Below are 22,094 nucleotides of genomic sequence, written 5' to 3'. Positions count from 1 at the left end.
TGCCTGCCCCCATCCTGTGTGCAGCTGGCCCCCGGCTCACCTTGACGTAGATGACGGGGATGGGCTGCTTGGCCTTGGTGAAGTGGCGTGCCACGCGGTACACCGTCTCGGGCACGAAGTCCAGCACCAGGTTCAGGTACACCTCGTCCTTCTGCAACGGGGCTGGGTGAGAGGGGACCCGGGACCCCCTGCGCCCCCCGCAAAGTCTCATGGACCCTCCCCATTGGGGCTGAGGACCCAGGACACCCCCCCCCAGCCCTTTCACACAGGGAGGATGCAAGGGGACCCAGGATGCACCCCGCCCCCCACATGGACCTGTCCTGCCCCCCGATGCCCCCTGACCTTCTCCCCGCTGGAGTAGAAGAAGTAGCGCAGCCGCACGATGTTGCAGTGATCCAGCTTGCGCATGATCTGCAGCTCCCGGTTCTGGGGGGGGGGACGACAAAGACGGGGTGAGTGAGGGAGCCCCGTAAGGATAGGGGACCCCGCCCTGGCTCACGCTCCCCCGCCACACTCACCTTGAAGCGCTTGTCCTGCAGCACTTTTTTGATGGCCACCAGCTCCCCGGAGTTGGCCAGGCGGGCCTGATAGACCACGCCGAAGGAACCGTTCCCGATGACCTTGATATCCGAGTACGAGACCTCCTGGGGGCGCTCCGGGCCCTGGCCGGGCGTGGCCACCACCGTGCTCACCTTCCCGCTGTCCCCTGGGGATGGGGGGGGTTAGAGCCACGGCCAGGGACCCCCCAGCCCTGCCCTGTCCACTGGCCCTAGGGACGGGGGCTAGAACACACCAGGGACCCCCCAAAGCACCCCAACACTGCCCCTCCCGTCCTTCCTGCTGGGCCCTGGGGCTGGGGGGGGTTAGAGCCACAGCCAGGGACCCCCCAGCCCTACCCTGTCCACTGGCCCTAGGGACGGGGGCTAGAACACACCAGGGACCCCCCAAAGCACCCCAACACTGCCCCTCCCGTCCTTCCTGCTGGGCCCTGGGGCTGGGGGGGGTTAGAGCCACGGCCAGGGACCCCCCAGCCCTGCCCTGTCCACTGGCCCTAGGGACGGGGGCTAGAACACACCAGGGACCCCCCAAAGCACCCCAACACTGCCCCTCCCGTCCTTCCTGCTGGGCCCTGGGGACGGGGGGGGGGTTAGAGCCACGGCCAGGGACCCCCCAGCCCTGCCCTGTCCACTGGCCCTAGAACACACCAGGGACCCCCCCAAAGCACCCCAACACTGCCTCTCCCGTCCTTCCTGCTGGGCCCTGGGGATGGGGGGGGGTTAGAGCCACGGCCAGGGACCCCCCCAGCCCTGCCCTGTCCACTGGCCCCTAGGGACGGGGGCTAGAACATACCAGGGACCCCCCAAAGCACCCCAACACTGCACCTCCTGTCCTTCCTGCTGAGCCCTGGGGATGGGGGGGGTTAGAGCCACGGCCAGGGACCCCCCAGCCCTGCCCTGTCCACTGGCCCCTAGGGACGGGGGCTAGAGCACACCAGGGACCCCCCCAAAGCACCCCAACACTGCCTCTCCCATCCTTCCTGCTGGGCCCTGGGGACGGGGGGGGGGTTAGAGCCACGGCCAGGGACCCCCCAGCCCTGCCCTCTCCACTGGCCCCTAGGGACGGGGGCTAGAACACACCAGGGACCCCCCAAAGCACCCCAACACTGCCTCTCCCGTCCTTCCTGCTGGGCCCTGGGGATGGGGGGGGGTTAGAGCCACGGCCAGGGACCCCCCAGCCCTGCCCTGTCCACTGGCCCTAGAACACACCAGGGACCCCCCCAAAGCACCCCAACACTGCCCCTCCCGTCCTTCCTGCTGGGCCCTGGGGATGGGGGGGGTTAGAGCCACGGCCAGGGACCCCCCAGCCCTGCCCTGTCCACTGGCCCCGAGGGACGGGGCCTAGAACACACCAGGGACCCCCCAAAGCACCCCAACACTGCCCCTCCTGTCCTTCCTGCTGGGCCCTGGGGATGGGGGGGGTTAGAGCCACGGCCAGGGACCCCCCAGCCCTGCCCTGTCCACTGGCCCCTAGGGACGGGGGCTAGAACACACCAGGGACCCCCCCAAAGCACCCCAACACTGCCTCTCCCATCCTTCCTGCTGGGCCCTGGGGACGGGGGGGGGTTAGAGCCACGGCCAGGGACCCCCCAGCCCTGCCCTGTCCACTGGCCCTAGAACACACCAGGGACCCCCCCAAAGCACCCCAACACTGCCCCTCCTGTCCTTCCTGCTGGGCCCTGGGGATGGGGGGGGTTAGAGCCACAGCCAGGGACCCCCCAGCCCTGCCTTGTCCACTGGCCCTGAGGAACGGGGGCTAGAACACACCAGGGACCCCCCAAAGCACCCCAACACTGCCCCTCCTGTTCTTCCTGCTGGGCCCTGGGGATGGGGGGGGTTAGAGCCACAGCCAGGGACCCCCCAGCCCTGCCTTGTCCACTGGCCCTGAGGGACGGGGGCTAGAACACACCAGGGACCCCCCAAAGCACCCCAACACTGCCCCTCCCGTCCTTCCTGCTGGGCCCTGGGGATGGGGGGGGGTTAGAGCCACGGCCAGGGACCCCCCCAGCCCTGCCCTGTCCACTGGCCCCTAGGGACGGGGGCTAGAACACACCAGGGACCCCCCAAAGCACCCCAACACTGCCCCTCCTGTCCTTCCTGCTGGGCCCTGGGGATGGGGGGGGTTAGAGCCACGGCCAGGGACCCCCCAGCCCTGCCCTGTCCACTGGCCCTAGAACACACCAGGGACCCCCCCAAAGCACCCCAACACTGCCCCTCCTGTCCTTCCTGCTGGGCCCTGGGGACGGGGGGGGTTTAGAGCCACGGCCAGGGACCCCCCAGCCCTGCCCTCTCCACTGGCCCCTAGGGACGGGGGCTAGAACACACCAGGGACCCCCCAAAGCACCCCAACACTGCCTCTCCCGTCCTTCCTGCTGGGCCCTGGGGATGGGGGGGGGTTAGAGCCACGGCCAGGGACCCCCCCAGCCCTGCCCTGTCCACTGGCCCCTAGGGACGGGGGCTAGAACATACCAGGGACCCCCCAAAGCACCCCAACACTGCCCCTCCTGTCCTTCCTGCTGAGCCCTGGGGATGGGGGGGGTTAGAGCCACGGCCAGGGACCCCCCAGCCCTGCCCTGTCCACTGGCCCCTAGGGACGGGGGCTAGAGCACACCAGGGACCCCCCCAAAGCACCCCAACACTGCCTCTCCCATCCTTCCTGCTGGGCCCTGGGGACGGGGGGGGGGTTAGAGCCACGGCCAGGGACCCCCCAGCCCTGCCCTCTCCACTGGCCCCTAGGGACGGGGGCTAGAACACACCAGGGACCCCCCAAAGCACCCCAACACTGCCTCTCCCGTCCTTCCTGCTGGGCCCTGGGGATGGGGGGGGGTTAGAGCCACGGCCAGGGACCCCCCAGCCCTGCCCTGTCCACTGGCCCTAGAACACACCAGGGACCCCCCCAAAGCACCCCAACACTGCCCCTCCTGTCCTTCCTGCTGGGCCCTGGGGATGGGGGGGGTTAGAGCCACGGCCAGGGACCCCCCAGCCCTGCCCTGTCCACTGGCCCCGAGGGACGGGGCCTAGAACACACCAGGGACCCCCCAAAGCACCCCAACACTGCCCCTCCTGTCCTTCCTGCTGGGCCCTGGGGATGGGGGGGGTTAGAGCCACGGCCAGGGACCCCCCAGCCCTGCCCTGTCCACTGGCCCCTAGGGACGGGGGCTAGAACACACCAGGGACCCCCCCAAAGCACCCCAACACTGCCTCTCCCATCCTTCCTGCTGGGCCCTGGGGACGGGGGGGGGGTTAGAGCCACGGCCAGGGACCCCCCAGCCCTGCCCTGTCCACTGGCCCTAGAACACACCAGGGACCCCCCCAAAGCACCCCAACACTGCCCCTCCTGTCCTTCCTGCTGGGCCCTGGGGATGGGGGGGGTTAGAGCCACAGCCAGGGACCCCCCAGCCCTGCCTTGTCCACTGGCCCTGAGGGACGGGGGCTAGAACACACCAGGGACCCCCCAAAGCACCCCAACACTGCCCCTCCCGTCCTTCCTGCTGGGCCCTGGGGATGGGGGGGGGGTTAGAGCCACGGCCAGGGACCCCCCAGCCCTGCCCTGTCCACTGGCCCCTAGGGACGGGGGCTAGAACACACCAGGGACCCCCCAAAGCACCCCAACACTGCCTCTCCTGTCCTTCCTGCTGGGCCCTGGGGACGGGGGGGGGGGTTAGAGCCACGGCCAGGGACCCCCCAGCCCTGCCCTGTCCACTGGCCCCTAGGGACGGGGGCTAGAACACACCAGGGACCCCCCCAAAGCACCCCAACACTGCCTCTCCCATCCTTCCTGCTGGGCCCTGGGGACAGGGGGGGGGGTTAGAGCCACGGCCAGGGACCCCCCAGCCCTGCCCTGTCCACTGGCCCTGAGGGACGGGGGCTAGAACACACCAGGGACCCCCCAAAGCACCCCAACACTGCCCCTCCCGTCCTTCCTGCTGGGCCCTGGGGATGGGGGGGGGTTAGAGCCACGGCCAGGGACCCCCCCAGCCCTGCCCTGTCCACTGGCCCCTAGGGACGGGGGCTAGAACACACCAGGGACCCCCCAAAGCACCCCAACACTGCCTCTCCTGTCCTTCCTGCTGGGCCCTGGGGACGGGGGGGGGGGGTTAGAGCCACGGCCAGGGACCCCCCAGCTCTGCCCTGTCCACTGGCCCCTAGGGACGGGGGCTAGAACACACCAGGGACCCCCCCAAAGCACCCCAACACTGCCTCTCCCATCCTTCCTGCTGGGCCCTGGGGACAGGGGGGGGGGTTAGAGCCACGGCCAGGGACCCCCCAGCCCTGCCCTGTCCACTGGCCCTGAGGGACGGGGGCTAGAAACACACCAGGGACCCCCCCAAAGCACCCCAACACTGCCCCTCCTGTCCTTCCTGCTGGGCCCTGGGGATGGGGGGGGGTTAGAGCCACAGCCAGGGACCCCCCAGCCCTGCCCTGTCCACTGGCCCCTAGGGACGGGGGCTAGAACACACCAGGGACCCCCCAAAGCACCCCAACACTGCCCCTCCCGTCCTTCCTGCTGAGCCCTGGGGATGGGGGGGGTTAGAGCCACGGCCAGGGACCCCCCAGCCCTGCCCTGTCCACTGGCCCCTAGGGACGGGGGCTAGAACACACCAGGGACCCCCCAAAGCACCCCAACACTGCCTCTCCTGTCCTTCCTGCTGGGCCCTGGGGACGGGGGGGGGGGGTTAGAGCCACAGCCAGGGACCCCCTCAGCCCTGCCCTGTCCACTGGCCCCTAGGGACGGGGGCTAGAACACACCAGGGACCCCCCAAAGCACCCCAACACTGCCCCTCCTGTCCTTCCTGCTGGGCCCTGGGGATGGGGGGGGGGTTAGAGCCACGGCCAGGGACCCCCCAGCCCTGCCCTGTCCACTGGCCCTAGGGACAGGGGCTAGAACACACCAGGGACCCCCCAAAGCACCCCAACACTGCCCCTCCTGTCCTTCCTGCTGGGCCCTGGGGACGGGGGGTTTAGAGCCACGGCCAGGGACCCCCCAGCCCTGCCCTGTCCACTGGCCCTAGGGACGGGGGCTAGAACACACCAGGGACCCCCCAAAGCACCCCAACACTGCCCCTCCTGTCCTTCCTGCTGGGCCCTGGGGACGGGGGGGGTTAGAGCCACGGCCAGGGACCCCCCAGCCCTGCCCTCTCCACTGGCCCTAGGGACGGGGGCTAGAACACACCAGGGACCCCCCAAAGCACCCCAACACTGCCCCTCCTGTCCTCCTGCTGGGCCCTGGGGATGGGGGGGGTTAGAGCCACGGCCAGGGACCCCCCAGCCCTGCCCTGTCCACTGGCCCCGAGGGACGGGGCCTAGAACACACCAGGGACCCCCCAAAGCACCCCAACACTGCCCCTCCCGTCCTTCCTGCTGGGCCCTGGGGATGGGGGGTTAGAAACACGGAGAGGAAGCCCAGCAACCAGAGAACTCCTGCCATGAGAACCCGCAATCCCCACCCCAGGGAGCCCCCCCATTCAGCAGCTCCCCCGCAGCAGAGCTGGGCTTTGCAAGTCAGGGGCTCACCCAAGGCCCTGAATCCCAACACTCGATTCCCAAATCTAATGACAGAGCCACCTGCCAGCCCCCCAACCCTGAATGGGACCCTAGAGCCTGACCCCAACCCCCAATCAGCTTCACCCCCCTTCTCTTCAGCCTCTAGAGCCCCCCACCCCTGTCGCATGACCAGCCCATAGGGAAGTGATGCACTCAGGGACCCACAACGGTTCTTCCACCCCCCATGGAGTCCCCCTTTCTCCTGCCCCCGCCCCCTTCTAGCACCTCTTCCCTCCCTACAACGCAGCCTCGCTGCCTGCCCCGCTCAGAAATGCCCCCCACCCCCCAAACAGCCTGTGAACACCCCCCCCATCTACAGCTTCCTGAGCCCCCCGCAGCCCTTCCTGCCCGCCCAGAGCTCCCCATGGTCCTCCCACTCCTGGGCCCCCCACCCCCCAAACAGCCTGTGAACCCCCCCCATCTACAGCTTCCTGAGCCCCCCTGCAGCCCTTCCTGCCCACCCAGAGCTCCCCATGGTCCTCCCACTCCTGGGCCCCCCACCCCCCAAACAGCCTGTGAACCCCCCCCATCTACAGCTTCCTGAGCCCCCCGCAGCCCTTCCTGCCCGCCCAGAGCTCCCCATGGTCCTCCCACTCCTGGGCCCCCCACCCCCCAAACAGCCTGTGAACCCCCCCCATCTACAGCTTCCTGAGCCCCCCTGCAGCCCTTCCTGCCCACCCAGAGCTCCCCATGGTCCTCCCACTCCTGGGCCCCCCGCCACCCCCCAGAGACCTGCTCCTCAGCCACCCCCTGGGCCCCCCCCGACGCCCACTCTGCAGCCTCCTTCTCCTAGACCCCTTCCCTGCCCCACAGCCCGTCCCCCAGGGACCCCCAGCTCCCCCGGCCTGCCCCACTCACCCCCTGGACCCCCCCCGACTCCCACTCTGCAGCCTCCTTCTCCTAGACCCCTTCCCTGCCCCACAGCCCGTCCCCCAGGGACCCCCGGCTCCCCGCCCCCCCACTCACGGCCGAGTTTCAGGCCCGGCGGGAAGGGCCCGGTCCCGCCGCCCCCCCCCGGCCCAGGCCCCGCCGCCCCCGCCTTGGCGCCCGGCGCGGCCCCCGGGGCGGGTCCGGGCGGGGCGGGGGCTCCGGGGCCGGGGGGGGCCCCGCCCGCGGCGGCGTCGGCGAACGAGCTGGTCCGGGCCCGGGAGGGGCCGGCGCTGCCGCTGCTCATGGCGAGGCCGGACGGGGGGGGGCGGGCGAGTCAGAGTGCGCCTGCGTCGCTCCAGCCCCGCCCCCTCCTTGCCGCAGGGGCCGCCGGGAAACGTAGTCCGGGCCCCGCCCCCTCCTTGGCTCGGGGGCCGCCGGGAAACGCAGTCTCGGTCCCGCCCCCAGCCTGCCGCGGGGGCCGCCGGGAAACGGAGTTTGGGCCCCGCCCCCTTACTGCCGCGGGGGCCGCCGGGAAACGGAGTCTGGGCCCCGCCCCCCTCCTTGCCGCGGGGGCCGCCGGGAAACGGAGTTGGGCCCCGCCCCCTCCTTGCCGCGGGGGCCGCCGGGAAACGGAGTTTGGGCCCCGCCCCCTTACTGCCGCGGGGGCCGCCGGGAAACGGAGTCTGGGCCCCGCCCCCTCCTTGCCGCGGGGGCCGCCGGGAAACGCAGTCTCGGTCCCGCCCCCAGCCTGCCGCGGGGGCCGCCGGGAAACGGAGTTTGGGCCCCGCCCCCTTACTGCCGCGGGGGCCGCCGGGAAACGGAGTCTGGGCCCCGCCCCCTCCTTGCCGCGGGGGCCGCCGGGAAACGGAGTCTGGGCCCCGCCCCTCCTTGTCGCGGGGGCCGCCGGGAAATGTAGTTTCCTCAACCGCCAGCCGAAGAACCCCGCCCCCGCTCCAGCCCGCGGGTAAAACCATCGGACAATGCCCCGCCCCCCGCCAGGCTCGGAACCCAGGCGTCCGGGCTCCCCCGGGACTGGGAGTTGGGGGAAGGGCCCGTATCCGTGCCCCTGGGTGGGGGGTGGGGCAGGGCTGCAGGCCCCCTGCCCGGCCCGGCCAGCAGCGCGGGGTCTAAGAGCCGCTCCCCAGCCCGCCCGGGGGGGCCGCCCCCCCTGCGGTGCTGTTACAAAAAGAAGCAAAAACCCACCAAGTTTCCACCTTTTATTGGTTATTTTGATACATTCAAACCCGAGCGCCCCCCGCCCCCGCTGTACAGGAATTTCCATAAGGCTTCCCCCGTCCCCCCCAGCCCCTCGAACTGGGAGCCCAGACTGGCATCTGCCCCCCACCCTCAGAGCAGGCCTCCAAGCCCTGCCCCCCCCGGACAACTGGGGGGGACCCAGCTCCCATCATGTACCAGCCGCACCCCCCCCAATCACCCAGGGCCCAGTCCACCTCATGAGACGCCCTAGCTTCCCCCCCCCCCCCTTGTCACTACAGGGAAGCAGGGGAATAGCTCCTGGGGTCCTTGCAGGTATTGGGAAGTGGGGGAAATGTCAGTTCAGGTCCTACCCCATGGGGGGGGACATGGGGTGCCTACTCCTCCCACCCCCCACAGACAGTACTTCAACAGGCACTTGAGGTACCCCCCAGCTCCCCTGGGGTGGCTCAGGGCTGCAGCTGCACAAACCCCTCTCATTTTTGGTTATCTAAAGCCATCTCGGGCACCCCAAGCAACCTGCAGGCCCCCAAATGCCAGACTGCCCCCCCCATAAAAGAAGGGGCCATACAGCCTCATACAGACCAATCTAAGCTGGAGGGAAGGGGAGAAGCTAGGTCTGTAGGCAACAGGGGGCACAAAATGGCATCCTCTCTCCCCCAGGACACTGGGCTAGATGGACCTTTGGTCTGACCCTGTCAGGCCGTTCTTATGTCCCCCCAGCCCCCAATAACATGAGGGTGCTGCAGGAATGGCTTCCATTTCTGATCCAGCCAGACAGGGATTAAAGAGAGTTTATTGTGCTTTAAAGCCCGTTTCCCCCACACGAGGGGCAAGGGACATTGAGATCCCTCAACATCCCCCCTTAAGATGAAAACACCCCCCTCCCCCAACAAGGCAGCGACGGGATATAAACGAGGGGATTCGGGGGTGGGAAAAGGTTAAAAAAATTCTACATGATATAAATTCCCAGGGTCACCCCCTCTTTAAAAACCAGAGACCCTGAAGGGAAAGCTGCCCCCAGATTTAAAATCATCCCCCCAAAAATATATATATATGTATATTGAAGTAAAAACAGCTGAGCGCCCTACCCCATTTCAACGTACAAGATCCCGGAGAGGTGGCAGCCCAGAGGAGGGTTAAAATCTCTGAGTTAAGGCAGAAGACGGCCCCCCAGCCCCCCCGGGGGCGCCGGCACTGGCTCTACGAGTCCTTGTTCTCCAGCGAGAGCTGGGCCGTGGCATGAGGCAGGTCGGTGCTGACACGCCGCCCACCTCCGGCTGGGGCGCCCCCACCCTCCCGCTCCCCCTTCACCTTCTTGTCATCCGCCTCTTCGGGGCCGCCCCCCCCACCCGCCTCCAGCCGCTGGTCCTCACTCCAGCGCCGCTTAAAACGCAGCTTAAGGGGGATGCACTGGCCGCTCTCCTCGCACTGCCGGGGGGCCGGGGCGGGGGGAGCCTTGAACACCTCCTCGTCTTCCTCGCTGACATCCGTCACCTCCACCGTCACCTCCTCCTCCTCCGACTCCCCCTCTGAGACGGGCTCCACCTTGATGCAGGGCAGCCGGGGCTCCGGGGCAGCCCCTTCACCGGGGGGCGCCGGTGCCTTGTCCCGGTTCCGCCGGCCCAGCGGGGGAGGTTGCAGCTTGAATTTGAAGGGGGCGGGGGGCTCCTCGGGCAGGGGCGGCTTCTCGGGGCGCTGGGGCTGGGGCACGAGGATGTGGGGGTAATGGAGGAAAGCCCGGGGGCTGAGGTGGTAATTGTAGACGCTCTGGGTGTGCGCCTGCAGGTAGCGCTTCATGTCCTCGGGGTTGAAGGAGAAGTGGGAGCCGCCGGGGTACATGGGGCTCAGGGTGGGTGAGGGGGTGTAGTTCATGTGGGAGGGGGTGAGGGGCAGGGCGGGCGAGAGCTGGGGGGGCAGCAGGGCTCCAGGGCCAGCCATGGGGGACACCGGGAAGGGGCTGAGAGGCTCGGGCCCGCGGGGCCGGGGGTAGGCACGGAAGAGGCTGTCGTGGGCCAGCCGGGGGTGGGCAGGCAGGGGGGGCCCACGGAAGCCACCCCCTTCGCCCGGCCCCCCGCCCCGGCGCCCCTCCTCGCCCAGCGGCTCCTCCAGCTCCGAGGTGGCCGAGGTGGCGTCACTGCAGTCGCTGACCGAGCCGCGGGCGAGGCGCCGGGCCACAGCCGAGAAGACGCCCGGCGAGCGCAGCTCCTCCGCCCCGGGCGAGAGCACATCCGGCGTGGAGGGCGGGAAGCGGAAGTGGGAGCTGCCTGAGGGCACCGGCGGGGCACTCTGGGGCACAGGGCCGCCTGCCACAAAAGGAGAGGGGTGAGGGGGACCCCTGCTGCCTGCCTGGCCCCCCAGCCCCAACCCACCCAATTACCAGCCCCCATCCCACCCACAGTCCAGCCCCATCCCTTCCCACCTCCATAGTCCCCCCAAATTCAACCAACCCTCTCCCACCGTCCACACCCACCCTTTGCCCCCCGCCAACTGCCTTCATCCCCCCATCCATCCTCACAGCACCCCCCACCATGCCCCCATCTGGCCTACCCTCGCCCACTGCCCCCGCTATTTTCCACCAAGTCCCCGGGCCTCAAGAGGTGCCCTCTCCCCAACCCTTCCCAGAAGGCCCCCTTCCCCGCTGCCGCCCCTCCCCTGCCATGGGCCCCCCTTCCCCACTGCCGCCCCTCACCTGCCAGGCCCATGTCGATGAAGGGGTAGTTCACCAGCACCAACTTGTTGAAGTTGAACTTGTAGGTGAATCGTTTCCCTTTGGTTTTGTGCAGGATCCGCTTGTTGTAGTAGTACCTGGAGTGGGGGTGAGAGAGCCAGGACTATTAGCCCCCCATAGACCACCCCAAATCCCATTCCAGGTTAGAGCTGGGAGCGGGGTTGAGGGCCTGGGAGCCAGGACTCCTGGGTTCTATCCCCAGCTCAGACACCGACCAATGGTGTGCTCTTTCCCTGCCTCAGTTTCCCCACCGCCCCCAGGGTGTCCCTGCTCACCTCAGCGCCCGGCTCAGCTTGTCGTAGTTCATCTGGGGCTTGCACTTGCGGACACCCCACAGCCGCGCCACCTCGTCGGGGTCCTTGATGACGAACTCGCCGTAGTCGCCCTGCCAGGCGATCACGTCGTGGTATTCCTCCTTGCGCAGCAGCTCCAGGATGAAATGCCACAGCTGGATCTGCCGCGAGCCGGGGCTCGACTCGGGCTTGTAGGCCCAGTCGGGGAAGGCAAACCCTGCAGGGGGGAGGGGCGGGCTGTTAGCCAACACGGGGTGGGGAACCCGCCCTTTAAGGTCTGCTTCACACAGGGGGCCAGAGATGCCCAAACTGGCCCCCCTCAAAACAAGATGACAGGAGCCAGGACTCCTGGGTTCTCTCCTGGCTCTGGGAGGGAAGCAGGGTGTGAAGGGCTAATGCCACCCATGCCAAGTGCTGGGGTGTAGGCACAAGGTGTGCGCGTCATCCCCACCCCGGGAGGGAACAGGAAGCTGCTGGCCGCCAGGAGCCTGGGAGACCCGCCAAGCTGCTTCCAGGCTGGGGCCACAGGCCGGCTGGACCACCCCGCCACGCCCTCCCGACCTGCAGCTCCCCCATTTCAGGGCTCACGAGAGGTCCCTGCACCCCTGGGGGCTTGCCCCACACGCACGGGGCAGAATCCAACCCCCTAGCCCTGTGAGATGGGGTCAGGGGTGTCTGTGCTGCGGGCAAGCGGCTGAGGTCAGCACCTCCCAGAGGAGCTCCCCTGTCCAGCCCCCTCCTCCCACTGCCCGCCATCCTCTCCCCTCGAACCCCCCAGCCTACACCACCCACGCCCTCCCTCCCTCCCCGCACACCCTGGCAGGAGGCAGCACCTCCAGGATCAGAGTTTAGCATAAGGCTCAGCCCCCACCCAGGGGTCGGGGGTCTGGTCTCTCCCCTCAACCCCCCAATAGGCCATTTCCCAGCATGCCATGGGCCCACCCCTGATTGGCTGAGCCAGCAGCATCTCCCACATACCACTGGCCCCCCAAAATAATGAGGGGGAGCCCCAGCCCCTCAACCTGCCCAGCTCCCCCAGCACACGGGGGTAGTGCTGGGCAGCACCCCCCACCTCATTAACCCTGTCAGGGCCAGGCAGCCCAGCTGGAGGGTGGGAAGCTGACCCCCCAGTGGCAGGAGGGTGTCCTTGTAAAGGGGCCCAGCCCAGCATCCCAGCCCCGGCTGCCCCCCCACCCCTAGCCAGGCCGGGGGGGGGGCGGTTTCCCGTTTCCCAAACCCCAGGTGCTCACAGCCCATCAATAATTCAGAGCCTCTGTAATGGAGGCTGGGCGCCGAGGGGGGGGCAAGGGCAGAGCCGCAGACGAAGCCATTAGGGCGATGATCTCACCCCCCCCTCCAGTCCAACCCCCCCGCAGCAGGGGTGGAGCACAGAAGACCCCCCCCCACATACACACAGCTCAGAGATGGAGGCAGCTCCCACCCCACTCCAAACCAGGGTGAGGGCACCAGCAACGGGAGGAATGTGGGGTAACACCCAGCCTTGCACCCCAAAGCACTGAGGGGGTCCCTCCAGTCTCCTGCCCCCCCAAGCACACACTGGGTGCCACGGGGCCTCGGCAAATACGTCCAGCCCACCCCCATCCACCTTCCAGTCTCCAAGCAACAGGCAACAGAGCGCGCCAAGGAGCCGAGCACTAAAAATAACCCGCCAGGAGGCCAAGGGAAGGAGCAGGCTGGGGAGGGCCCCTGGCACCCACAGTCCCACCCCCCCCCCCGCACATGCCAGGAACCCAGGTGATCAGGACATCTCCCCTCCCCCACCTCCCTGGAGTCCCACCTGGGGTGCAACTGTACAATTGCCTTTTACTTCCCAGCACAGGGCGAGGGTCCCTGTATAACCATCCCCCTATGCCCTTCCCCAGAGGTGGCTGCATCCCAGTGCCAGGCGGGGGTCCCTGAATAACCATCCCCCTATGCCCTTCCCCAGAGGTGGCTGCATCCCAGTGCCAGGCGAGGGTCCCTGTATAACCATCCCCCTACGCCCTTCCCCAGAGGTGGCTGCATCCCAGTGCCAGGCGAGGGTCCCTGTATAACCATCCCCATACGCCCTTCCCCAGAGGTGGCTGCATCCCAGTGCCAGGCGGGGGTCCCTGTATAACCATCCCCCTATGCCCTTCCCCAGAGGTGGCTGCATCCCAGTGCCAGGCAGGGGTCCCTGTATAACCATCCCCCTACATCCTTCCCCAGAGGTGGCTGCATCCCAGTGCCAGGCGAGGGTCCCTGTATAACCAGCCCCCTATGCCCTTCCCCAGAGGCGGCTGTATCCCAGTGCCAGGAGAGGGTCCCTGTATAACCATCCCCCTACGCCCTTCCCCAGAGGTGGCTGCATCCCAGTGCCAGGCGGGGGGGGGGAGGGGGTTGCTTTATAACCAGCCTCTGCCTCTCACCCCATAGGGACCGTGTCTTCGTGCCAGTATTGCCCTCAGATCTGGGGCAAGGAGCCGCTGGAAGGAGACATCCCTCCCTCCCTCCCTCCCCTCCAAAGACCTCTCCAGAAAGATGAAGTGGGCAAAGTGAGCAGGAAGGAGGAGGGACCATGGGTTATGAAACCCCCCACCCCCAAATCCCCACTGGCCCCAGCCAGATAGCTGGAAGCTCCCCTCCCCCATGGGCCCCTCCCCCCAGCCTCTGACTCAGCCCCACTTACACACAGGGGCCTGTTCTTGCTAATTAGCCGGGGGGGGGGGGGCTCTGACATCAGCCGCCCGCGGAGATCCTGTGAATGGGGTCACTGTTCCCCGGCTGGTGCGGCCAGACACGCGGGGTGACCCCCCTCCGCAGCCCCCCCAACAAAGCCCTCCCCAGGTGCAAGAGCTGGGGGGGTCCCCAACACAAGGATACGTGAGTGGGGCACTGGATGGGACACCCCCACACCCCAGGCTTCCCCCACCCTACACCCACTGAGACTTTAAGGGATGGAAACCACAGCCCCATGTCTATGGGGGTGAATAACCCCCGCTTACTGCCGTAGGGGAGCTGACTGAGGCATGCTCCCCCCTCCCCAGATGGTGGCACCCCCACTCCAATGGCTGTTGGTGTGGGGGAAGTGATCAAAGGTGGTGATTCCTAGATCCAGGCCTGGGGGTGGCCCCCAGCCCCACCTCTGTAAGAAGGAGCTGGTGCATCCCCCCATCTCAGGACACTCACAGAGCCCCCAGCTGTCCCCCAATCACAGCAACCGCCCCACTGCCCCCCCAACACACTTCTTGAGGGGTTCCCAGCTCAATGCTTCCAGGGGTGGCAGGTCTACGCCCCCCTACAAGGGCAGAGCAGCCAGTGACTAAGCGGGTGCCCACTCGCCCATCCCTGTGGGTGCCCACCTCTCGCCTGCCACCCACCCCCATCCCCCGCCAGCTCTCCGCCAGGGAGAAGGGGGCGGGGGGGACGACACAAAACCACCGTCTGCTGGCAGGCGCAGCCCCCGGGTCTGGCACGAGCCGCCGGCAGCCTGGTGCCAATGGGTGGGAAGGCCAGACACGGGGGGGACGCTGCCACCCGCCCCCCCGGCCTTGCCAGCTGCAAACTCCTGGAAGCAGGGTCCCCCCCCCAGTTATGTAACCTAGCTGCCCCATAACATCCGCTCAACTGAGCTGGGGGGAGATGTTGGAGCTGGGGCAATTCCAGAGAGTTGGGGGGCTGGAATTTGCCGGGGTTCAGCCCAGAGGCAGCCTGGGCCACCCCCCCCTCCGCCTGGTCCCTGCCCACACACAATGCACAGACTGTTCCCTGCCCGCCTTCCAAGTCTCAGCTCCCGGCCAAACCCCCCCACATTTTCCACTGCTCCCTAAGTGCGGGCACGTCTGGGGCGATTCACCTCCTTCCCCACCTCGGGGTGGGGGGCAGGACCCCCACGGCCGGGACCCCGGACCTGGGGGAGCGCCAATGAGGTTTTGGCTAGGGGGAGTAGGTGGGATCTCGAGTTGGGGGCCTCAAGTTTCTGTTGGGGGGGAATGGCGTCACTGTCTCTTTAAGCGCACCCCCTCCAAACCGCACCACCTCTGTGACTAATCCCTGGAGCCAGCAGCTACCAGAGCCGGGATCGAATTCCAGCCCCCCCCCCCCCCAATATTACATCACTCCCATTCCAGCAGCCTCAAGCCGCAGCCTCCGGCCGGGGGGTGCGGGGGGGCAACCACATCACAGCTGGGTGTCTGCGCGCTGGAGGGGCCGGCCCACCCCCCCGCCGCCCCAGAGAGCCTTCAAAACTGGGGGGGGCTCAAATTGCGGGGTTAGTACAAAAGCGGGGGGTCGGCCAGCAGAGACCGGGCTCGTGGGGGGGATAAAATCCGCGAGCTCTGATTTCGGGGGGGGGGGGGGGGGCTCGGTCGGTCTGTCCGGAACTTTCCCAGAGTCGAAGACAGGAAAAGTTCTGCAGCCGCCGCCGCCACCTCACTTATGGGGCGGGGGGGGGGGGGAGACAAGTTTGAACAGAAGCGAGAAGCACTTCAAAAAAAACACCCAGATTCCTGGAGACAATGGGGCTGGGGTGGGTGGCGCCAGGGGGGAGGGGGAGCCCAGCACAAAACCAGCAAGGGGGAGGGGAAGGGGGGGGCAGGTCTCTGCAGAGGGAGTTCCCCCCCACCCCGCACAGGCCAGCGGACGGGGCATTTTCAAGCAATGAAGCCGCTCAATCCTCCCCCCCACCCAGGCCAAAGTCCAGCCGCAGAGTGGACAGTGAACCCCCCCCCGCCCCACGGAAAGCGGGTTGTAAAGTGGCTTCTCCCCCCCCCACAAATCCAGCTCAGCCATAGCACAATCGAGCCCCCCCAGAGTAAAGTCCGGGGTTAAGGCTACACATTCCCTGCCCCCACCCGGTCTGGATTTAAGGTGGTATCAGCCTGTTTGTAGTTGGGGAGGGGATCTAGGTCAACGATAGCTACGACTCCCCCCTTTTCGGTGTGCTGGGGGGGTAAACCTGCCGATTAACCCCCCCCACACACACCGCCGCCAAGGAAGACAAGATTGGCGCTAGGTTTAAGGTGGTATCGTCCTCTTAAACGGTAAAAATGGGGGGGGAGGAAGAGAGAATTCCAACCAGCTCGGTCTCCCTGGAGGGAACACACCCTGCCGCCCCCCCAACACAAACATTAAAGGGGGGCAGATTCCCCCCCCCCGCCCGGCGCCACCTTAACGCCGCGTTGTTTGTCGGAAACAAAAAGTTCCTTTTCGAACGCTGAGTTTCCAGTTCGGAACTTTGCAACTTTTCTCTGCCCGGTCCCCGCGAGGGGGGCCGGGGGGCAGGGGCAGAGACACCCCCCCCAGACTGACAGCGAGGGGGTGTTGCTAGCCCGGGAGTATCCGGGGGTGCAGCCCGCCGGCAAAATAAAGCGCCCCCTCCCCTCACAAGCCCCCCACTCCACCCTCCCCCATATGCCGAAAGGCGGAGTCACCCCAGAGCCCCCCAAGCTCCCCTCCCCCCACGCGCGGGGCCCCCCACGCCGCGGCCCTGGCAGCAGCTGGGGCCGGGAAATGCAACAGGTCCCGCTGCGCCAAACTCCGCCGCCGCCTGTCCCGGCCCCCCCACAAGCCGCAGGGAGGGGTAGAAAGCCCCCCAGCCCGGACCCCCGAACTTTCCAACCCCCCCACTCCATCCGCCTCCATCACAAGCGCCAAGTGCGAGCCCTGCGAGCCCCCCCGAGGCCTCACCCCCCCAGCTCCCCATCCCCACCGCCGTCCCTTGTGTCCCCCTCCTCAGTACTTCTGCCTCCCCCGCCCCCATTTTCCTCCCCCACTGCTCCCAGCCCCCCACTTCCTCCTCTCCCTGCCCCCCACTTCCTCCTCTCCCTGCCCCCCAGGCGCCCCCACACCACGCGCCCAGGGTGCCTCCTCCAAGCCCCGCTCCTAGCCCCCCCGAAACCTTGGGGGGACACCCCACCTCCAAATTCCTCCAGACCCACCAGCGGGAACCCCAGCCCCCCAAAACCCTGGGGGAAAGCCCCGGCCCCCACTCCGGCCCCCCAACCCCTGGGGCGCCCCCCAACCCCCCATGCCCCACGTGGTCCCAGTCCCCACCTGCGTCCGCAGGGGTCTTCATGGCTCCTGCGCTACAGCCGCCGCCGGGTCGGTCTCGGTCGCTTCCCCCCCCGGTTCCCCCCCTCCGCCCCTTCCCGGCCTCATATGGAGCCGGGACGCCCACGCCCCCTGCAAGCACGTCACCGCCGCGTCGCCATGGACACTGAGCCCGCCCCCTCTGCCGGCTCCGCCCACAGACTCCAGAGGGGAGGGGCGGCTTAAAAGGGCCGTGCAGGGAGTGGGGCAGGAAGGGGGTCCCATAGGGGTATCGGGGTAGGGGGCATCTGGGCAGATCGAGGTGTTAGATGGAGATATGGGAAGGGGGCATATGAGCGTACTGGGGGTATGCCGGGGTATTGGGTAGATGGAGAGGGGTATCTGAGGGGAATCAGTGGGGGTATCTGGGGGCAGGGCAGATGGAAAAGGAGTATGGGGGGCAGGACTCAGGTGGGGTGGGGCGAGTGACTGGGCGCTGAGGTGGGGCTGGGGAAGGGGAGGGAGAGTATCTGGAGGATCAGGAGGGGGGGTCAGGCTGGGGGGATGTGGGAGAAAAGGGGTGTCTGGGATGGGGGGACTTGGGGGGATCGGGACTGTGGGGGCAGGATGGGGATTCTGGGCGGCAGTGGGGGAGGGAGCTCAGCACAATGGTTGGGTTTCGGAGGACAGGACTGGAGGATGGGGACAGGGCGGGGGAGAGGAGGGAAGGCAGTGGGGGGCTTACAGGCACAGGGTCAAGGTGGGGGGGCCCAAGTTGGGCTGGAGGCAGGCTCTGGAGTGCAGAGCAAGAGTGGGGAGCTGGGTTGGAAGGAAGGGAAGACCAGGAGTTACCTGGGAGGGGGAGGGATTGGGGGACCCATGGGGGACATGACAGAGGACAGACCTGGGCCAGCAGGACTCAACTAGGACATATCAACAGAGCTGGGGGTGGGGGGAGCCCAGGGCTGGGTTGGCAGGGGCTGTGGGTCGGGAGTGAGGGTCACCGGCAGAGCTGTGGGGGAGCCTGGGACTGGCAGGGGGCTGTGGGTCAGGAGTGAGGGGCACTGGCAGGGCTGGGCTAGCAGGGGCTGCAGGGTGGGAGTGAGGGTCACCGGCAGAGCTGTGGGGGAGCCTGGGGCTGGCAGGGGGCTGCGGGTCAGGAGTGAGGGGCACCGGCAGAGCTGTGGGGGAGACCTGGGCTGGCAGGGGGCTGCGGGTCGGGAGTGAGGGGCACCGGCAGAGCTGTGGGGGAGCCCGGGGCTGGCAGGGGGCTGCGGATCGGGAGTGAGGGGCACCGGCAGAGCTGTGGGGGAGCCCGGGGCTGGCAGGGGGCTGCGGGTCGGGAGTGAGGGGCACCGGCAGAGCTGTGGGGGAGCCCGGGGCTGGCAGGGGACTGCGGGTCGGGAGTGAGGGGCACCGGCAGAGCTGTGGGGGAGCCCGGGGCTGGCAGGGGGCTGCGGGTCGGGAGTGAGGGGCACCGGCAGAGCTGTGGGGGAGCCCGGGGCTGGCAGGGGGCTGCGGGTCAGGAGTGAGGGGCACTGGCAGAGCTGTGGGGGAGCCCGGGGCTGGCAGGGGGCTGCGGGTCGGGAGTGAGGGGCACCGGCAGAGCTGTGGGGGAGCCCGGGGCTGGCAGGGGGCTGCGGGTCGGGAGTGAGGGGCACTGGCAGAGCTGTGGGGGAGCCCGGGGCTGGCAGGGGGCTGCGGGTCGGGAGTGAGGGGCACCGGCAGAGCTGTGGGGGAGCCCGGGGCTGGCAGGGGGCTGCGGGTTGGGAGTGAGGGGCACTGGCAGAGCTGTGGGGGAGCCCTGGGCTGGCAGGGGGCTGCGGGTCGGGAGTGAGGGGCACTGGTAGAGCTGCGGGGGGAGCCCTGGGCTGGCAGGGGGCTGCGGGTCGGGAGTGAGGGGCACTGGTAGAGCTGTGAGGGAGCCCGGGGCTGGCAGGGGGCTGCGGGTCGGGAGTGAGGGGCACCGGCAGAGCTGTGGGGGAACCCGGGGCTGGCAGGGGGCTGCAGGTCAGGAGTGAGGGGCACCGGCAGAGCTGTGGGGGAGCCCGGGGCTGGCAGGGGGCTGCGGGTTGGGAGTGAGGGGCACTGGTAGAGCTGTGAGGGAGCCCGGGGCTGGCAGGGGGCTGCGGGTCGGGAGTGAGGGGCACCGGCAGAGCTGTGGGGGAACCCGGGGCTGGCAGGGGGCTGCAGGTCAGGAGTGAGGGGCACTGGCAGAGCTGTGGGGGAGCCCGGGGCTGGCAGGGGGCTGCGGGTCGGGAGTGAGGGGCACCGGTAGAGCTGCGGGGGGAGCCCTGGGCTGGCAGGGGGCTGCGGGTCGGGAGTGAGGGGCACTGGTAGAGCTGTGAGGGAGCCCGGGGCTGGCAGGGGGCTGCGGGTCGGGAGTGAGGGGCACCGGCAGAGCTGTGGGGGAACCCGGGGCTGGCAGGGGGCTGCAGGTTGGGAGTGAGGGGCACTGGCACAGCTGTGGGGGAGCCCGGGGCTGGCAGGGGGCTGCGGGTTGGGAGTGAGGGGTACTGGCAAAGTTCAGGGTCACGGGAGCCAGAGCAACGTGGGGCAGGGGTTTGCTGTGTCTCTGTGTCTGGACATGTGGGGGATTCCCAGACGGATGGGATATGTGGGTCAATCCATTGCTGGGGGGGCAGGGCGGTCTGGTCATCCCCTGAGCCAGGACAGGGAGACTTCCCCAGGCTCCCTTGCCAGGAGCCCCCAGGCCTGGGGCAAGGGTGGGCTTTGCAAAGGGGCCCGGGCATGTGCCTGGACTGAGACCTGGCAAACTCAATGAGGCGGAAGCTGGGCTGCCTTTGGGGGAGGAGGCAGGTGCAAGCTGCGGATCAGGTGTGAGGGGCACTGGCAGGGCTGGGCTGCGGGTCGGGAGTGAGGGGCACCGGCAGGGCTGGGCTGCGGGTCAGGTGTGAGGAGCACTGGCAGGGCTGGGCTGGCAGGGGGCTGCAGGTCAGGTGTGAGGGGCACTGGCAGGGCTGGGCTGGCAGGGGGCTGCGGGTCAGGAGTGAGGGGCACTGGCAGGGCTGGGCTGCGGGTCAGGTGTGAGGGGCACTGGCAGGGCTGGGCTGGCAGGGGGCTGCAGGTCGGGTGTGCGTGTGAAGGATTTGCCTGCCTGTATGTGCAAAATGGGGGTGGGGTGCGTAGAGGTAGGGGTGTGGGCAGTGCCGGGTGTGTGGGGTGTTCAAGGTGCATTTGGGGGTGCAGTATGCAAGGTATGTTTGAGTGTGCAGGGGGTGTGGAGCATATGTGGCTGCAGGTAAAGGGCATGAATGTGCGAGGCTGGGTGTGCAGAGTGGGGAGGGGGTGTGCGAGCCTGGGGCATCTCTGCGGTGACCCAGCTCTTGCTGAGGGGCAGAGGGAGTTCGGTGCCTGGTGGGGGTTCTGGGCATGGGGGGTATGAGCGAGCACGTGTCGCTGTTGTGGGAGACCCTTCCCTGACTGTGGGGGAACATTTGTGTGTCTGCATCTGGCTGCGTGTGGGTGTCAGGTGTGGGTGTGTCCTTGTGTTGTGTGTCCATGTTCATGTGTGTGCGTGTCCATGTGTCACACACTCATGGAAAAGTCAGGCTGGAGGTGATCTCAGGAAGTCAGCAAGTGCGGCCCTTGTGCCGAGCCAGGACCCAGAGCCTTCGACCCGTCCATCCGTGTGGCGTGTGTCTGTGTTCTGTGTCCATCCATGTCATGTGTCCGTATGTGTGTCCCCATGTCTGTCCTTGTGTGTCAATGTATCCAGGTCTCTGCATGTCGTGTTTCTGTGTGTCCGTCCATATGTGTGTCATATGTCCATGTCTGTGTATGTATTGTGTGTCCATGTGTCTGTCCGTGTCTGTCGTGTCCGTGTGTGCATCCCTGTGTCCATCCATGTGTCCTTCCGTGTGTGTCACGTGTCCATGCATCCGTTCTTGTGTGTGTTGTGTTTCCCTGTGTCCATCCGTGTGGCGTGTGTCTGTGTTGTGTCTGTGTGCGCGTGTGGATCTCTCCGGGCCCCTCCCCGGCTCTGGCCCACGTGGGGCCCGGGGGGGTAATTATAAAGGTGTTTGTTTTCGATTGCCTCATTTAGACACAAGTGGCTTTTGTTTGGTGTGTGCACGTGTGTGGGTCTGATGCAACCACACACGGCTCAGAGAGCAGGAAACATTCTCCCCCCGCACAGGAAGGGGGCTGACCCCACACCTGGGGGTCAGAGGCCAGGGGAACTCCCCCCCACACACACACACAGTAAGGCCCAAATTACTCGGGTGGAGGTTCTGATTCCTAAGTCAGGTGCTCAGTCGGGGCGGGGGATGTGGGGGGACACTTGCTCTGAGACAGTGACAAGGTCACTATTAATTGGGTTGTTACCAAGGCCTCAGGCAGCTCCCATGGGGAATTTATACACACCTATGTGATCTAGAGGAGAGCGTGTGAAAGGAGAGGGGTGTGTGAGCAGCTGTGTGACAGAAGGGGAATCTGTGTGAGAGCGTGCAAGGGAGTATGTATCCAAAGGGGATTCATGTGTGTGCAAAGGGGAGGAGGTATGTGCAAGGGGACGTGTGAGTGGCTGTGCGGAGATAAGTGTGCATCTGAGGGGGTGACTGGGTATGGAGGCCTTGTGAGTGGGTGTGCAAAGGATGATGAGTGTGCATGAGAAAGGAGGAGGGGTGAGTGGGTGTGCAAAGGGAGAGAGGGTGTGGGGCCCGCGATGGAATCTGTGTGTGCAACAGGGTGTGATGGCCTGGGTGTGCCCCTTCCTTTGCACACTTGGGTGTACCCCAACCGCCCCCTTACCGTGCCCTCTCCAGGTGGATCTATCCCATCTGTGCTCCAAGGAGGGGCACTGGCAGTACATGCTGCAGGCTGGGGGGGCGCTGGGGGACAGAAGTGGGGGGG

At 67.5% G+C, this 22,094-nt stretch overlaps 2 protein-coding genes across 2 annotated transcripts; both read right to left on the bottom strand.

The window, feature by feature from the left end:
* Positions 1 to 7: 7 nt before the first annotated feature.
* Positions 8 to 7,275, bottom strand: GSK3A (glycogen synthase kinase 3 alpha; the record flags this gene model as incomplete). The annotated part of the gene is made up of 4 exons (XM_030543175.1): positions 7,068 to 7,275; positions 519 to 706; positions 343 to 426; positions 8 to 151 (listed from the first exon to the last, which is right to left on the bottom strand). Coding segments are annotated over exons 1-4 (624 nt in total), but the record flags the coding sequence as incomplete, so codon positions are not given.
* Positions 7,276 to 8,964: 1,689 nt separating this feature from the next.
* Positions 8,965 to 17,325, bottom strand: ERF (ETS2 repressor factor). Its single transcript, XM_030543488.1, has 4 exons — positions 17,244 to 17,325; positions 11,193 to 11,427; positions 10,879 to 10,994; positions 8,965 to 10,492 (listed from the first exon to the last, which is right to left on the bottom strand). The coding sequence occupies exons 1-4, from the start codon at positions 17,263 to 17,265 to the stop codon at positions 9,390 to 9,392; spliced, it is 1,476 nt and encodes a 491-aa protein (XP_030399348.1). The 5' UTR covers positions 17,266 to 17,325; the 3' UTR covers positions 8,965 to 9,389.
* Between the last annotated feature and the right edge of the window lie 4,769 nt (positions 17,326 to 22,094).

Source organism: Gopherus evgoodei, unplaced genomic scaffold (assembly GCF_007399415.2).
Source record: "Gopherus evgoodei ecotype Sinaloan lineage unplaced genomic scaffold, rGopEvg1_v1.p scaffold_31_arrow_ctg1, whole genome shotgun sequence".
Lineage (NCBI taxonomy): Eukaryota > Metazoa > Chordata > Testudines > Testudinidae > Gopherus > Gopherus evgoodei.
Note: the sequence above shows the minus strand (reverse complement) of the source record. Positions and strands in the feature narration are given on the sequence as shown.

Coding starts and splice junctions, on each gene's coding strand:
- ERF (XM_030543488.1), bottom strand. CDS start 17,265: ATGAAGACCCCTGCGGACGCAG. Junction 11,428..17,243: donor GAAGACCCCTGCGGACGCAG/GTGGGGACTGGG, acceptor TCCCCCCTGCAG/GGTTTGCCTTCCCCGACTGG. Junction 10,493..10,878: donor CATCGACATGGGCCTGGCAG/GTGAGGGGCGGC, acceptor CTTTTGTGGCAG/GCGGCCCTGTGCCCCAGAGT.